We start from the raw sequence: 19,864 nt of genomic DNA, 5'->3' as shown, positions 1-19,864 counted from the left end.
AAAAAATAAATTTTCAAAATTATATTAATCATCAAAAATTATTTTTTCAAAATTTTATTAAAACAATTAAATAGAGACATTTTTACTATAAAACTTTTGTCTCAAACATTTTTTGATATCTTGAATAATTTTCGAAATATATCGAGAAAAGCAAAAAGGCATTCTATACTTATGAGTGATGACTTATGACTATTTCACCCCCTTAGACCATAATTCAGCACGAACAAAATAGTATCTTATGTGACAAGTGCGGAAAAGAACGAATTATGTCGCGCGTGAAGTTGCCGCATGTGTATAAATATAAATATAACAGTATATAAAATACTATTTCTTAAAAGATGTAAAAATCTCTGAAGTCACCAGATGATAATTAAAAATGGTAGTAATTTAATCAACCAACTCTGGCTATTAATTTTTTAATTTTCTAATAATTGTCATTATTATAATTTGTAGCTTATATGAACTATATGAAATATCTTATAATATTCATTTTTTGATAATCTTATTTCAATATTTTTATGTACAAAATAATGAGAAATCAATTAATGTACAAAAAACATAATTACTTTAAAGAAAAAGTATGTAATTTGCAACTAGCAACTGCATTTTTCTTCTTAAAAACAACTATGTTTTTAAAACTATTCTTGCTTTTTATATTAATTGATTTCTTTCACTATTTTGTGCATAAAAGTAAGGTATATTGATGTAAGATAATAAAAAATATAATTTTACGAGATATTTTATATATAGATTATATAAAATTATGTCATATTAAAGTACAAAATATCTCGTATAAACTATTCATTTCTATCATCCTACTCTTATAACTTTTTGTGCCAAATATTGTAAGGAATCGATTTATATGAAAAATTATAATAGTTCCATTTTAAAAAATAAGTGGAGGTTTGTTTCTTTTTATTCCTTAAAGGCCTTCAATATTGTTTTAGTCATCAAATTTTCAAACACTTTGTTCCATTTAAAGTATTCCTTTTATAACACTAAAGTCTTAAGAATTCACTGATTTTTCGGTACAAATAAAGTTAAAATGCATATCTTTACACCAGAAAAAAAATTAAATCATATTACCGAACTTATAAAAAAAAATTATGACTTTCAAAATTTGATTATTTATACGTGACTTTAACGAAAAAGTTTACTTTCCACATTTCAATATAATATAATTTGTTTATCAAATATCTTAAGATATTAAATATTAACTGCGCTACATATTCACTAAACTCTATACTTTCGATAGTGTCGATAAAAATACAGAGCCACCGAATATTTAAACAAAATATTTCTGTTAAAACTTAAAACTTAACGAAATGTGGTTTGTAGATGAATGTTTTTAATGGCGACGGAATTATATTTGACAACGTTTCTGTAACCTTACTGAATCTTTTCTTTGTAGAATTGATAATATTTTTAGTGCGGTGCTTTACGTTTATTTTCACAAATTGTCCCTTATTTTTGCCCACATTACTCCTCACTTTATAGTGATTATCATTCATTATTATTATTATAAAATCTCTCTTTGGTAAAAAGAAAATGTCACAATATTCTTTAATCTTTAATCGATGAAATCAGGTCTTGTTCTTTTTGGCTGAACTGGCTACACTAGTTCAGAGTTCAGAGTTTATCAGGGTATCCAGCAGACTCATTGAAAAAAATTCCCTGACTTTTTCAGATTTTCCAAGACAAGAAATTAATTTTTTCCCAGACTTTTTAGTATTATTTTTTCCAAATAGATAATTTGCATATATCTATATGATAATTCAATTAAATGTTAAATCATGAAATCATTGAGATATTTTTTTTAACAATGAAAAGGCTTAGAAGTTAAAAAAACAAAAAGTTAAATCAATTACAATCTACATTATGTACGTAATCGAAACAAACATATCACTATAAACTATTTAAGGGTCGACAGATCGTCCGGCCAGGAGGTCGATTGTGTATCTTGGGTGAGTTTGCTCAGATGGGGTGAGATAAAAATTACAAAAGTGAAAAGATTTACTAGATATCGACAAATGAAACTGTGGGTACTCTAGTAAATTTCCTCACTTTTGTAATTTTTACCTCGTGAGCAACTCACCCAAGATACACAATCTACCCTCAGACTCCAAATTGATGTTGGAGACCTCGCGCGGTGACAACGCGAAACTCCGATTTCAGTGTTGCCAACGCCGAGAAACCAATTCTCGGGTTTTATGTAGTGGTGCATGTCTGTACACGTACATACACCATTGCATTGCTCACACGGACGCACCGTAGAGAGACAAGGACAGATAATCACGTGTTCTCCTTGTTCCTCTACCGTGCCGGTATACGCGAGATGCGGCCTGAAAATGCTTTCTGGCCTTCCGTAGCAGAAGGCAGTAGCGTAGCAAGGCTAATAAATACCTACTTTTTGTAAATTTTATATATGCTTATGCACATATGTGCGTGTATATATATATATATATATATATATATATATATATATCTAATTTACTGGATGATATACTGAACATCCTTGCATTGATTATACATTACTCAACGTTCTTTCACGTTATAAGTATTTGGAGCAATTGATACAATAGCATCAATAATCAAAAAGAAATCAAGAATAATCAACATGCTCCTTATATAATATATATATATATATATATATATATATTATATAAAGGATATGTTGATTATTCTTGATTTCTTTTTGATTATTGATGCTATTGTATCAATTGCTCCAAATACTTATAACGTGAAAGAACGTTGAGTAATGTATAATCCAATGCAAGAATGTTCAGTATCATCCAGTAAATTAGAGTTCAAATATATCAATATCAATTTTTTTATAATATATATATATATATTGGAATATAGAAAAATGATAAAAAAATATATTTCGGCAATTTAAAAATTTTTTAATATATTGAAAAAATTTTATTATATACACTATATATAAGTGTAAAATAATTCAGAAAATAAATTTAAAAATAAATTTAATAAAAATCTACATACCAGCTGTGTGCATGTGTGCAATTGATTTATTACTTAAAATTTATTTACGGAATTATTTTGCATTTATATATTTATAGTGTGTGTAATTATAAAATGATTAAAATATTTTCAATATCAAATTTTTAAGTTTATCGCCTATATAAAAAATATAATTCTATGATTTTCTATATTCCAATATATTATAAAAAAATTGATATTGATATATTTGAACTCAAGTTTTTTACGTGATTAAATATTCTTGCATTGAGCCATCATACGTTACTCGTAAGTTCTTTCACGTCATAAGTGCTTATGTAGCAGAGAGAAAGAAATAAGAGTTATACAATGTAACATCAATAATCGGAAAAAATCAAGATAACGGTTGTCATATCTGTGTATATATATGTATATATATATATATATATATATATATATAAACTTATATATTTTAAACTTATATATATATAATATTTCATTTATTTATAAAATACATTTTATAAATAAGTGAAATATTATACAATGTACAAGATGTTCAGTTTGTGCCATAACAAGCTTCAATCAATAATTATTACTCCAATGAGTATAATTCACAATAATTTTTATATAATATAATAAGTATTTGAATATATAAAAATATGTTTAAGAAATTGTTTTAAAAATTAATTGAAAAAGAATATTTAAAATATTTTTTTATAGACTAGTATGTTATTGCTCCGACCTTGCGATGCTGAAAAAAATTACATAAATTTTTTTTATGAATATAGTAAATTATTTATTATATATAGTTTTATTTAATTATTTACATAATAATTATATTTTAATATACAGGGTGTCCGGTAACTAACGGACCAATGATTAAGGGCGGATTCTCTGGCCAATTTGGAGACGATTTTTCCTTAGCAAAAAAGTTGAGAAGTCAATAATTTTCGAGTTATAAGCGATTGAAAAAATGGGTTTTTTGAAAACTAAACGTTTTGGAGTGAAAAATCTAACATAATTACATTCTTCAGTTAATTTCAGGTAGAGTTTACTATAATAAAATTTTAATTTGAGACTTAGTTATAAAGATATTATACATAATGACAAATATTGGAAAGTTGTAAAAAATGATGACCTTTTCCGACATTTTCGCTGAGGAAAAATCGTTCCCAAATTGACCAAAGAATCCATTTGTAATCGTTGGTCCGTTAGTTATTGAACACCCTGTATATTACGCACACGGATAAGAAATATTTTACATTTGCTCATCATATATAAAAATATAAAAATAATGGAAATTAAATTTTACATTAATTTATAATAGTATTATGAAGTAGTTAATACATGAAAATCATATAAGATGAATGCTGTACATCGATTAGCATAATATGATTACAAGTCAATAAATGATTTTGCTAATATATTATTTTGAAAATTTAAAAAATATAAAAACAAAAAAAATGAAATTAATAAATTTTCTTCATTCTTTGTTTTCTTCTTCTATTAATTATTTTTTTATTATTTTAATAAAAGATGTATAGTGTGTAATAGATTAAATAGATAGATAATTTATATAAATATATATAATTACGTTTTGAAATTTATATATATATTATATATATATATATATATATATATATATATATATATATTAATTTCAATATATACATATATATATAAATTATTATTTATCTATTTATTATTATTTATCTATTATATATATAATTATTATTTATCTATTACATACGATACGCCTTTAATTCAAATAATAGAAAAAATAATAGAAAAAAACAAAGAATGAATAAAATTTATTCATTTCATCTTTATTTGTTTTTATAAAATTTTTATTCAAAATAATATATTAGCAAAATTATTTATTGCGACGTGTAATCATAATATTACGCTAATCGATGTACAGCATTCATCTCATAAGATTTCCATGTGTTACTACCTCACAATACTATTATAAATAAATGTGAAATTTAATTTGCATTACTTTTATATTTTCATATATAATGAGCAGATGTAAAATATTTCTCATTCGTGTGCGTAATATATTGGTTTTTGTATTTATACTGATTTTACACATATCAAATGCAAGAGAGACAAAGATAGAATGATACTCTCTTCTTGTCAAGCTGTCAGTATGTTACCACGAAAATTTCCCCATGAGTATAGATCTAGTGAGATTTGTTCATCCCAAATATTACATAAAAAGAAGTTACGTAGCTTCGTGAAATATTTTTTAATATATTCTTTATATAATAAAGCAAGGAGACAAAGAGTCGAATTTTGCATTATTGCTCTTAAGAATTTATAATAAACTAAATACGATCTCGTGGCTAACCCAATCTTACCCGCTGCTGGCTGCGTATCTCTCCAAGTTATATTATGAATTTAATATTCATCTTTTTTCCAAAAAATCAATCTTTGTCTCCCTGCGGACAATCCTACTGATTAAGAATATCGTTAATTTAATAAGATTCATTAAGTATTTTGGCTAATATATGGGATGAACGAATCCGTAATTCCCGGCCGGCCGATAGGCGTCTCCACCATGTCGCCTGTCGACCCTTAAATGATCACCTTTTCTATTTATATTATATCAAATTTTATTTTTAATGTATTTTAACAAATTATAATACATATATTTTAATATATTTAATGGTGTATCTAATATCACAACAAAACTTTTAAATAAAACATTTTTAATAAAATTAATGTATTAATTTTTAATAAAAAATGAATTAAAATGAAGTTTTTGAACAATATTATAATTCTTGAGCAACATTATAATATATTTTGAAATATACATATAATACATTGAAATAAAATAACACGACGATGAAAATATAAATTAATGAATACGCTGTAGATGAATCGATTTTTAACAACACAGAAAATTAGCATACTGGGAGTTAAGGAAAAGTTATATTTATTTAATAAAAAATTCCAAATTATCAATATTAGATGTAGAATAATGTAAAAAATCCAGATAAATAGTAAAATTTCCTGACTTTCCTGACAATTTCAGATTTATAAAATTCCTCGACATTACCCGTTTTTCCAGATTTCCCTGACCGCTAGACACCCTGTTTATCTCTTTCCTTCCAATGTGGAATAAAAAAGATAAACTCTGAACTAGTATAGCCAGTTCAGCTTAATTCAATCAATTAGTTTCCTCAGTGTCATTCTAGAGATACTAGTTCAGCTGAAAAGAATAGACCTATTGAATTTCATTCATGGTGGAAATATACAGGTGAGTCAAGGCACAGTGTGATCCCACCGAACAACAGAAAGCTAGAATTTTTCGTTTTTTTCGAGTCATTCTTCCACTTAGGGCATTCTTCCCTTTAGAGCATTGTTTCAATTCTTGGTAAACTTTACCCGACAAGTAGCATATATTTGTCTCTTTTTTAGAACTTATCTGAAAAGAGACGAAAATATGCTACTTGTCAGATAAATCTTACCGAGAAGTTGAAAAAATCGGTCCTTAATAGCACAGTAGATCATGGTTGACCATTATGATGAAAAATAAATCTGGAAAATGATATTTTATGATGACAGGTTTCCTAATCTCTTCACACTGATGTTCGTACAGTTCACACATATACACGACCCATGTTTTTAGAACAATAAAATGACGGATTTAGTGAGTTGCGCAAAGCGAACGAAAATTGATCGCTAGACTTGACTCACCTTGCATTTTTCTACCATGCTTTCATTGATACTTTTGTTAATTTCACATTTTACAATCGGCGTCTTGAAAAACGCAGCGTTGCCGCATATTGTTCTGACAGTAAAATTGACCGAAAAATGTAAAATTTCTAAATATACATAAAATTTTCATTTTTTTCTTATAATTAAACATAATAAATTATAACATGATTTTATATAAGTTTAATACAATGTACAACAGTTTGTTGAGGTCTTATTTAAGCGCCTAAAAAATACGCTCCTTCGCGAAAGGAATATCTTAATTTAAAAAAAAACCAGGAAAATCTTAATTAAAAAAAATTTGACGTCACTGTTGGTAATTTTTAGAAAGTACAAATTTTTGTTATACTAACACAGCACAAGCGCGCCATTGTCCGATTTATGTTAAAAACAATGTAATTTTTAAAAAATAATATAAAGTTCGTCTATTTTTGCCTATATCTTTTCTATATCTTATCTATATCTGCATCTAGACACAAAATATAGTATCTGAATTGCTTTTCTCAGAATTACCATTGATGTTTGCAGATTGATCAATCAGTCGGCAAGTTATTTTGCTCTGATTGGTTAATTTATATTGCTAAAGATATATAAAATCGAATTATTCGATCAATATTATAAAATGCATTATAATGAGAATCAACATCAAATAAAATCTTTCTTTATAAGATATCTTTTCTCTCTGTTTCTTCTTACAACATTAAAGACACGAGAATATCACAAGAGATTAAAGCATATTATTTGAATTAAAGTTATTAAAGATACCATTTAAAGGAAATATATATCGCAGATAAGTCTCTTTCGTCTGTTAAAGCCGTCAAAAATTGCGTTATATATATCTAATACGTAAGTGTACAATTAATTCTTTAGTATAGGTTTATCATACTTATTTTCAATATTACACAAATCGCGAAAAAGTATTTTACTCTAATAATCATATTTTAATTGTTATGAATAAAACAGAAATTATTTTAATACAATTTATTTATTTTGATATAGAATGTAAAATATAAAAAATAAAAAATAAATGGTATACAGAAAAAAACCATTTTAGAATAATAAAATGTAATATTAATTTTTTTAAATTATGAAAATGCGATGATAATTGCATATACAGGGTGAAACTGTAAAACATAAAACATATGGAGCACATTAATAGATTCTCTGGCCAATTTGAAGACGATTTATTCTCAGTAAAAATGAGGCAAAAATCATCATCTTTGCATTTGCTCAATTTTTGTCATTATGTATCTTTTGTACTAAATCTTAAATTAAAATTCTATTAAAAGTAAACTTTATCTGAAATTAACTAAAGAAGGTAGTAGATATTAAACTGACTATACTGGCTGTCTATTCGATTTGTTAAACTATATTTATTGACGTTTCGACCATACGGGTTGTGGTCCTTTTCAAAATTACAATAGAAGCATTTTAGAAATTAATGTACATGCAATCAGAATCAACATTTAAATTGAACGTGAAATGTAACAAATGAGACTTACAATGAGTTACTGCATATCGTTATTGACATTTAAAAGTACGCTCCGGTGAGACTTAACTTAAGATCGGATGGTAAATTAACTGCGTTTCACTTGTGTCATCTTGCTACGACTGAGCACACTGTACTAACGAATAAACACGCCGAAAATTATGTCAAAGTTAAAAGTTAACAATATTTACATTCTCGCTAAATTGTGATGTACCATATGGCAAATTACTAAATTATCATCTCTTCTATTGGGAGTCCAACGTATATGATGGCAAATTATTTACACTCTATCTTACTAAATTCAATTCAAAAACCTCGATCGTTCGTCAAAGATAGTTGGGAGTTCGTCAAATCAATAAATAATAAAACCATAGAGTCAACCGATATAATGGTGTCGTTGGATGTCTCTTCACTCTACACTAATATTCCGAAGGAACTAGTCATAAAAGGTATAGAAAAGAGATGGAATGAGATATCGGGACATACTAATTTTAGTTTTCAACAGTTCAGGCATGCGATTGATGCAATATTGTGTTCAACTAGTTTCATGTTTAATGGGATAGCTTATGAACAGATTTATGGGAGTCCAATGGGCTCACCTCTCTCCCCCATACTCGCAAATATCGTAATGGAGGATCTTGAAACGGATTGTTTGTCCTTGCTTGGTTTCGAAACATCTTGTTTCTATAGATATGTAGATGACATATTCATGATCCTTCCTAACGATAAACTGTTAGAGGTGAGCGAGGTATTTAATAGCTATCACCCAAGACTAACTTTTACTTATGAGATTGAAACTAATAATTCTCTCAGCTTTTTGAATACAATTGTCCACAGGGATGATAATAAGCTCATAACTAACTGGTACAGAAAACCAACATTCTCAGGAAGATACATCAATTTTTTCTCGAATCATCCGACGAAATATAAAATTAACACCATTACCAATTTAGTTGACCATGCAATAAATTTATCTAACAAACGGTTTCATGACTCTAATTTAAAAATTGTAAAGAATATTTTGAAAAATAATTGCTTCCCGGAAAATCTCATTAATAAATATGTCAATGATAGAACCCACAAGCTGTCACAACCTATAAACAATAAGGATAAAAAAATTATAAATGTAGATTCGACGGATGTTTCGAGGGAAAATTTCATCGTCATTCCATATTGTAATCGGTTCACTAATGACATATATAGATTTCTAAACAAAAAGAACCTTAACGTAATTTTTACCATCCCCAAAAAACTGAACTGTTTAATAAAATTGGGGAAAGATAATTTAGATATTAATAAGCAAACCGGCGTAGTCTATTGTATTAATTGTAACAATTGTGATTCTAATTATGTAGGGCAGACAAAAAGACATCTCAGTACTAGGATTAACGAACATCGACGTAATATTAAAAATTCAGCGAGCAATTTTTCTGTTGTTAGTGAGCACAGAATTAATCAAGGACATGAATTTGATTGGTCGAATCCTTTAATTCTGCATAAAGAAAACAATAGAAGAAAAAGAGAAATAGCCGAAATGTACTTTATCAAGAAATTGAATTCCACTATCAATTTACAGAAAGACACTGAAAGCTTTAGTACGATATATGACAGTTTGTTTAGAAATTGAAGTAAAAAATTTTTTAACATACATTGTTGGGAGCTATTATTAGTAGTTTATTATTGGTATGTTAAGGCAAGATGACATAAGCGAACCAAATATATTTATTTATTTATTTATTTGTCTTTTTATTATCTTATACTTTTTATATTTTATTTTTCATTTTTTATATTTTATTTTAGTAATTTGCCATATGGTACATCACAATTTAGCGAGAATGTAAATATTGTTAACTTTTAACTTTGACATAATTTTCGGCGTGTTTATTCGTTAGTACAGTGTGCTCAGTCGTAGCAAGATGACACAAGTGAAACGCAGTTAATTTACCATCCGATCTTAAGTTAAGTCTCACCGGAGCGTACTTTTAAATGTCAATAACGATATGCAGTAACTCATTGTAAGTCTCATTTGTTACATTTCACGTTTTCAATTTAAATGTTGATTCTGATTGCATGTACATTAATTTCTAGAATGCTTCTATTGTAATTTTGAAAAGGACCACAACCCGTATGGTCGAAACGTCAATAAATATAGTTTAACAAATCGAATAGACAGCCAGTGTAGTCAGTTTAATATCTACTACCTTAGTATTTCATTCCTGGCGAACGAAATTTAATATTTTATTGTTATTAACTAAAGAATATAGTTCTCCACAAATAATTAATATAATATAAAAATATTGTAACTCTACAAATAATTAATTTAATTTGCAGTGTTATCTTAATCATATAGATGGTTATTTAGATAAAATTTTGGCGTCATCTTTTATCTCTTTATAGATAAGATTATCTTATCTATATATAGATAATAAAAATATGCATTATCTATATCTGCATCTTACATGAAAAAAGTGTTATCTTTATTAAATTATCTAGAATAATGTTCAGATAATTTGGATCGTAGCATATAATAATACTTAAGTAGTAAAACTTTAGTAGTAAACAATAAAAACTTACAAATTAAAGTATAAATATATTTTTATATTCCTTTTATAATTTACATTGTTTTATAACTGTTTACATAAGCGGTCTTAAAAACAATATTATCTAAAAGTTATCTAAATAAATCACCATATAATTTTATCTCGATATATTTAAAACAAAATCATCCTTATCTTATCTAAGATAAAATTACATATTTACATATTAATATAAAATGAATTTACATATTAATAATATTTTTATTTCTTTTTTATAACTTGAAAATAATTGGTGACTCATCGACATTTTTACTAACATTGAAGAAAAATCATCTCCAAGTTGACCAAAGAATTTAATAGTGTGCTTCATATATGTTTTCTTATTTTACACCCTCTCTCTTTCTTTCTCTCTCTCTGTGTGTGTGTGTGTGTGTGTGCGCGCGCACGCGCGTGCGTGTCCGTGTGTTTATATATCTCTGTATACATATGTATTGTATATTAGAAATATAAAATTTTGAACGATATAAACAAATTACATATAGTCGCTATAGTCAATTCAAACTTACAAAAATTATATTGAGAACTGTTGGAACTATATTGAATTGTTGGTGAAGATTGTAAATCTTATCCGCAGTCGGACTCGTTAAATCCTATTTCCTTGCATGATTCATGTGCGACTTGAGCTTTTAATTCGGATCACTTTTCACATAATTCGGCGCATATATTCACATGAATATCAATCGAAGTCACGTCCTATTACACTGAGCACCGAAAACACACATGTTATTATGAAAGCTTACTCAATGTCGTATATAACCGCCTATGAGTCAATGTTCGATCATAGGACAGATTCCGTGATATGGGACTGATAATCATTAAACACTAAGTTCGTATACTTGATATCGCAAAATATGTATGTTATTTCACTGTCGTTGAATTTAGCTTCCTTTAGAAGGTACGATCACCCTAATGATGGACGCAGCCGTGAACGCAAACGGGTCCCACGTACTTGCCAGTCAGCATTCTCCCTCCTTGGTTCTTCCTTCTCTTCCCATTCTTTCTCCTTCGTCGATTCGTTTTCCCTCTCTCCTTACACAAATGTCACACTCTTCTTCTTGCATGCTATTTGCTTCTTTGTATTATCTCACGTTCTTTCTTATCCTCGCCAACTAAGGCTAGAAAGTAGGTTTCTTCACTTTTAATCCAGGTATCAGAGTTTATGCAATGATACACAAGTTTTTTGAAATAATTAAATCTGAGATATGTGTCAAATCATATGAGCCATTTATAAGAATATAACAGTGTAAAGAAAAGCAAAAATTTCTAAATTGACGAGCTTTTATCCGTATTGCGTTAGATTAGATCAAGTTAATACAGCCGCTAGTACGCACAGAACTATTAAAAGTCATTGTATATAAAAGTTTTTTAATCGTAATTAAACTTCTGTAAGTAAATTGACTTGAATTATAGTTCAATATTCTTACTATATTATAATAATGTTTAATTGGTTGATTTGGTTACAACTATGATCATGGTCTTCAGTGTTGTGCTGAGATGATTTTAAAATTAGCTAGATAAAGATGAGATAAAAATATGTAAATTTATCTCAGATAAGATGAAAATGATTTTGTTTTAAATATATCTAGATAAAAGATCAAATTATATGGTTCATTTAAATAATTTTCTAGATAATTATTTTTAAGACTGCTTATGTAAACAGTTATTAAAAAATGTAAAATATAAATAGGATATAAAAAATATGTATTCATATTTTTATTTATAAAATTTTATCTCTTATTGCTTAAATTCTACTATTTAAGTATTTTTATGTGCTATGATTCTAAATCAAAATTATCTGAAAATTATTCTAGATAATTTAGTAAAGATAATACTATTTTTCATTTAAGATGCAGATATAGATGTAGATCATATTTTTATTATCTATATAAAGATAAGATGACGTCAAAGTTCCATCTAGATGATCATCTATAATATATAATTTCATTTAGATAACAGCAAACACTGATGGTCTTACATACAGACTTTGAAGGTCAAATTTTAGTGATGAAAGAAGATCTCAATTTGAAAACAATGATAATTGTTTATAACTAGAGATTCTATAATTATAATTCACGATGTTGGCACCATACGTAGGTGTTATTCAGAGTGTGCTGTGTTTTAAAAATAGTACATAATATATGCTCATAATTTCATGTACAGAGTACATTTTAATCTATACGTTAATCTATCTTAATGCTTTTGAATTAAAAAAAAATTGAATACATAGATGCTGATGTGTAATTGTAAATATATTTCATTTTATCAAATCTCACCGATGACTTGCTTGATCAACCAATTAAATTCTTAGTAAGCTTAATTGATTAAGATCTTAATGTGAAAATTTTCATTTAAGATATATTATTAATAAAAGAAGAGTTATCGTAAAAAATAGTTAGTCTTTGAAGTCTTTCTAACAGGTGATGACTCTATCTCTTTAATCTGTTCTGAAAAATCTCACTTGCGCGCTTTTCAGTATGTTATATAATGCAATGCAAATTTTTAATTAATCACTGTTTATTTAGTTTTATGGTATGCTATGTATTTATACTTCTATATATACAGTGGTCCATTTTAAGTGATACAGTCGATTATCTCGCAAATCAATGATTTTATTGAAAAAGGTTCCAAATCAAAATTGTAAGGTTTTGAAGGAGACATCAGATGGTGCCATTGATTGACCTTAGTCATTTGAAGGTCACGTGAAGGTCATCTTCAATTCCTTAAATGGAACTACCTATTTTTCATTGCATATTCTTGTTGCTTATTTTAAGAGCTTTCCAAAACCCTATAATAAAGTATTTTGTCATTAAATATTTTTTGAATTATAAAGTTAACAATTTAAAGTTAACAATTTTTTTACATAAAATGTAAAATATCTTGTAAAATATTAAGTTTTCGATTGTTAAAAGTGATCAGGATTTTATACTTTTTAATGTAATAATTGTAATATATAATTTTAGCTAATATACCCGAAAAAAAAGAACATATACCATACATAATCAAATATATACATAAATAAATTATATATATATAGTATTTCAGAAATAGATCACCAAATAAGAGCACATTTTACTCACTTCAACGCTTCCTTTCTAAATTATTAACATTTTTTTATTTAAAACTTTGGTAAGAACATTTCATTAAAGAAATTGCCGGAAATGATTTTTCTTCGCATCAACGCATGTCTGCATCGACATCTCATTAACTGTCGAAGATATTTAAAAATTCTCAAAGTATGTTGTATTTTATCATGCAAAGAAATTTCAACCTGCCTATTCTGTAACTTTTTAGCACTTGCATTATTATTATAACGCATAAGTTACTAGATTTGGACTAATAAAATTATAAATTTTCTAGTGAATCATGCGTTATAATTATAACGCATACGTTAAAAAATTATAGAATACTCGTAAGTCTGTAAAACACTTCCATAGTAACAGATGTGTCGTAAATAAAATTTAAGATATCTTCATATTTCATAAATCAAAATCTGAAGGTTTAAATCGAGAGATTGTTTACTTCTAATAGAAGATAAATAGAAGGATAATCTATGAAACATCGATGCGAGATATGTTATCTATTGTAAATAGTGTTTATAACTTGGAAAGGAAGTATTTCTGGATTCATGTTTATATGACTTTTTTCATCCTTACAGTGAGTAGAATATTGTCTTAAAGTTTAGCAATCTATTTCTGGAATACTATAGTTTATATATATTTTCATGTTCATATATTTTCTTTTTCTTGTTTATACAAAAAAACTCCCTGTTTGAAAAACAGAAGAATAAAAGAGAATGTTAAAAAAGTCCAATTTTTGCCCCCCTGCGAAATTTTAGTTCACCGTAAAAAGTTGTTGTTTGGGATTCACATGAAGAAGAAAAAATATTCTTACATCTCACAAATGCAGAAAACATTATTTTTTGAGATTATATCGAGTTTCTTTGTGAAAGCTAAATATTCGATAACTACGCTAAAATTTTTCATGAATCGAATGCATTGCAAAGATTTTTTTATTATAATTTGTATATATAAATTTTTGAAATCTCTGATCACTAATCTATGATTCAAATGGCAAAATGTAAAAATGACGAATCAAAAATGACGTCCTTGACAGTAGTTGATGAATGACGTCCTTAACTTGTAATTTTATACGTAGGAATACATTATTTAAATATTTTATGAAAATAAATCTGAGCGGGCTTTTTCAGATACGCTAATTATGAATCCATTTATTAAATGAAAAATCTGCTAGGATAGCGAATTCAAGATGTCCGATAAAAATAAAAAAATTAAAAATAATGGAGGCAGTGACCACTACGTCCTTATTCTTCATTTTTATTATTTTTAAATTGTGCTTTTTCTTAAAAAAAACGATAAAAATATAATACAAAATCACCTAATCTGTAAACAATGTTTAAGCTCGTATATAAACAAACACAATGATAACTTATTAACTATTACGAGGCCATGTGTAACGAGCAAATAAAAAATTATTATAAATCTTGGAAAACTTTAATTTAAAAAACCAATTACAAACGTTTCGACTGTACTCAGTCTTCTTCAGTGCGCAATAATTATTATAATAAATAAATAAATATAAATAAAAATTCTAATAAAAAGTCGCAATACAATGTCAAAATAAATTAAATAATTATGTCAAAATTAAAAGACGAAATATGCTAACAATAAATTTAAATTATTAAAAATAGTTCAACCCGAACATTCCCAATTAGATGCAAAAATCGCATTAAAATAATTTATCCGGCTAATCAATATTATTTTAAAAATTATTATTGAGAACTCGGAGTGGCACTTAGACATTACTCCAAACCAACTGCTCATCATTAGTCGGCGAAAGGTTATCAGTCCGGCAATGATCGTGTCCATCATCTCCAAGTTTTTTTAAAATATTATAAACTGAATTTGAAAATAGAAATTGACTTATGTATGTGTAAAAAATTAAGAATTAAAAATTAAAAATTAATTAATTGTTGCTTACAATTGTCTCCGAATAAATTAAGATGACCATGCCTCTAATTGTTGTTGAACTTAGTACTTGACTGATGTCGAGTCATTTGAAAAGTTGAATATATAGGTGTCAATTCGCAAAAACATAAATATTTTAATAAGTCTAAAAATTTCCTATTTCTTCTAGAATGTCTAGAAATATTTTTTAAATTATTTTTTGAATTATTCTTTTTATTATTTTTGCTGTACATATAAAAATAACACAAAAAGGAAAAAATAGACATACAAAACGCATGTCAAAAACAAGGGCCGGTCGGCCATTAAAATAAAACAAATTAAGAAATAGTATATTATAGCTAACAAGTGCGGGGGATCGTAAATCGGCCGAGAGTGCGGAAGTTTGGCGCACGAGGCGAAGCCGAGTGTAACAATCCGCACGATCGGCCGATTTATGACCCGCACATGTTGGCTACGATATTTTGTGTGACCGGTGCATGGAAAGAGAGCCCTTTCTAAAATCTCATCATGTGCGGAAAGGGCGACTTTTCGCGCGCCGGTTGCACAAAAAAAACATTTATTACTATAGTATAAAACTTAAAAATAATTAAGTTTTATACTATAGTAATAAATGTTTTTTGTATGTCTATTTTTTCCTTTTTGTGTTATTTTTATATGTACAGCAAAAATAATAAAAAGAATAATTCAAAAAATAATTTAACTTAATTATTTTTCTATATAGTTGCCGTTATTTCTTAAACATTTTTAAAACATTTTTTTAACAAAGAATAAACATTTTTATGCCTTGTAAAAATCCACCGCCTGTAATTTTGGTCAATTTGATACTGTACATACACTGTTTTCTATAAAAAAGCTGAATATTAATAATATTTATAACTTATAGTTATGTCTCACGTATTTTATAATCTTTCTAGTAATATAATCTATATTGTAATCTTTCTCTATACTACATACATTATATCATAATAATATACAAATAATGGAATAAGACTCTAGTAATATTTGAATAATGTTAACAATTATTAAACGATTTTAATTTTAAAATATTTTGCAAATTTTAATTCAAAATATAAAAGTATATAATATTCAAAAAATATTTTTTAAATTCCTTCAAGAAAAATTAAATTAAATTGAATTATAATTAGGAACGGAAATCGGGCTAATTAAGAACGCTGTAGACCGTGAGCGAATATTCTTATTTAAAAGTGATTATTTATTGTTCGAATTATGTTTCAATCAGATTCACAATCAAATCAATTATTTTAATTTTTTTATTTTATTTTAATTTTGTTTTTGTAATTGACAGACGTTGAAGATAATCCGAAAAGAAGATTTAGACGTTCGAATAATGAAGAATCACTTTTAAACAAAAATATTCGCATGGTTTACAACAACGGTTTAGCTCAAATTAACCCGATTCCCGTTCCTAATTATAATTTTATTGGGCACAATTATATTAAACACAATTATATTAAAAATTAATTATATTAAATTATATTAAATTATATTCAATTTTAAATTAACTTTAAAATTAAATAAAATTAATTATCAAAATATTATTTATGTAATTATTGCAATAATAATAATATTCAAAGAATGTTGAAACCAAAAATATCCTTTGCACTTATGCATAATGTATATAGCCATTTTATTGAATTTTGATGCACTATTTTCTTCTTAAAAATAACAATTGGATTATTAAATTTTTTCAGATTGATAAAAATTTAATTGATAAATATTCACTTTAAGCTAACTATATTTAAATACATTTTGAAATCTTAATATTTTTAGACACAAAATAATTAAAGGAATTGATTGGTGTAGAGAAAAAGTTGTTTTTAAGAAAAAATTAAAATGTAGCTACTAGTTGCAAATTATATTTTTAAAATGATATACTACTCAACCTCTATTGACGTTTAAGACTTTTGAATAACTATCCCTGAATGAGAGGGATAAAGCAATACCGTTGTATTTATGGATCTTATATTTCCCCTTCGAAAAACAAATTTGACTTCTTTTGGAATTTTTTTCGCACAAATTAGTCGTTCACAAAATAAACAGGATGAAAATTTAATAAATTAACGTCCTATATATATATATATATGTGTGTGTGTGTGTGTGTGTGTGTGTGTGTGTGTGTGTGTGTGTAGAAATATTATTACGTTTTTTAATTAGGTTTTATTTTGTAAACTGACTTAACGAAATTTTAAAATGTTTGTTCATTATGTTATCTAATAACATTACATAAAATAACTTTAACATCTGTTATAGAACTCACGATAGACAACTTTAATTAAAATTCCACTTATTTACGCCGATATTGAATTACATTATTTACACTTAATTATGTACATTTATTGAATTAAGATGTAGAGCATTAGAATTGAAGTGTTAACAAATAATATAAAAAGATTATTTATTATTTATTTATTACAAATATAATACTTTTCTTTATTATTTAGTTATCTATTTTTGTTATTTCATGATAGTATGCAACTGACATATTTTAGTTTAAAAATACTGTAAATATTATAGTCACTCCCAATGTTATCAATTTTATTCCCTTATCTTTGTAACTTTTTATTTCATATTTATAATCATATTTATAACAAGATTATACAAGAGCATTCATCATTTTTATAAAACTGTAAAAAAGGGAAAGAGAAGTCAAAACAGGAGTCTATTTCCATTGCTAATTTGTCCTTTTTATTTAATTACCTTATACAGAATGTCCCATAAGAAATTGCTGAAACCACTGACGAGGTACTGTCTGAAACTAATCAGCCGTCATTTTTTAATGCATGCAGTTATATTGAGAAAACAAAAATTGTGTTGAAAAGAGTTTGCAATTTTTAATGGATATAAATAAAATATTTGTATACTAGTGCAAGATACTCCTACCCTGGGCCTAACCTAAACTGAATATCCCTAGTTACGAGAAAAATACCAGTCAAAGTCGAGCGAGATATATCGATTATCGGAAGCGTGAGGTAGGATAAGATATTGAAAACAAGCTGACGAGAAGGGATAAAAGAGGAGATTTCCAGAGGCATTCTGCTCCAGGACGTCCTTTAATAAACACGTGTTCTTTTGCGCATCTGAACTTATTCTTTTTATACTAATAAATCTGGTTAATTTTATACATTTAAAGTATTTAAATATCTTTATTAACTGACCTCTTACACCAGTTTATTTTATTGAAAAGTGCTAATAATCATATATGTAAACTAATGATAAATATTTTCAAAGTGCATACCATTTGAATTTGTACAAAATTCATTTATTCTTTTACGAAAACTCGTAAAAACTTTCTCTAATGTCATTTTTAATGTTATTGACAATTCTTTTAATAGTGGCTATTAAATCTGGCATTGTTGAAAATATTTATCATTAGTTTGTGATTTGTGACTATTAACACTTTTTTCATTACTTTTTATCAATAAAATAAACTGCAGTATACAAATATTTTATTTATATCCATTAAAAACTGCAGATTTTCATCCTCTTTTCAATACAATTTTTGTTCTCAATAACTGCGTGCATTAAAAATGACAGCTGATTAGTTTCAGCAATTTCCTATGGGACACCCTGTATGTGAATATTTATTTTTTATGCAAATCGTGCAAATAAAGCGAATAAATTTTTAATTCTTAAAAAGAGGAACTTACCTTTATTTTGTGGTGGTGTCCTCCGCATCTCATAGGAGGCTCCACTGTCCTCAGCAACGTGCGATGCAGCGGCTGCGATATTTCCGGCTGCGCGTTGCTGTTGGTATTGCGTATGGTACTGATAGAGTGGTTGCTGCTGCAATTGCTGCTCTTCTTGTTCGCTCGACGGCGCTGCTGCTGTTGTTGCCACTGTTGTGCTCGTTTCAGAAGGAGAGCACGGTTTATCGAGAGTAATCGTGCTCTCGTCAGGTAAACCAGTAGTGCCTGCAACGTCTGTTCCTATGAATGAATTCGAAAAAAGGTCTCTGTATCGAGTTTCTCTGGGGAGGGGGTCTCTCTCACGGAATAGCCAAACGTCGTTAACAATATGAGCGATATGGCGGATCTATCAGATACTCTTAACGTGGCACAATGGCGTATCGGCGAAAGGTTAGAACGCTGTCTCTTGTC

General features: G+C 27.1%; 1 protein-coding gene and 1 long non-coding RNA gene across 2 annotated transcripts in view; one reads left to right on the top strand and one right to left on the bottom strand.

Annotated features, from left to right (window-relative positions):
- LOC114944394 (uncharacterized) overlaps positions 1 to 19,864 on the bottom strand; it is a 57,478-nt gene that overhangs the window by 31,571 nt on the left and 6,043 nt on the right. The window contains 1 exon segment of the mRNA XM_085480693.1: positions 19,415 to 19,693. Coding sequence (XP_085336819.1) covers positions 19,415 to 19,693 — 279 coding nt within the window.
- LOC146723962 (uncharacterized) lies at positions 9,897 to 10,330 on the top strand. Its single transcript, XR_014924265.1, has 2 exons — positions 9,897 to 10,179; positions 10,253 to 10,330. It is a non-coding gene; the product is annotated as an uncharacterized LOC146723962 (long non-coding RNA).

The sequence above is a fragment of the Nylanderia fulva genome, unplaced genomic scaffold, assembly GCF_048542155.1.
Source record: "Nylanderia fulva isolate GAGA-0341 unplaced genomic scaffold, ASM4854215v1 Scaffold158, whole genome shotgun sequence".
In the NCBI taxonomy this organism is placed as follows: Eukaryota; Metazoa; Arthropoda; class Insecta; order Hymenoptera; family Formicidae; genus Nylanderia; species Nylanderia fulva.
This window is presented reverse-complemented; position numbering and strand designations above follow the sequence as displayed.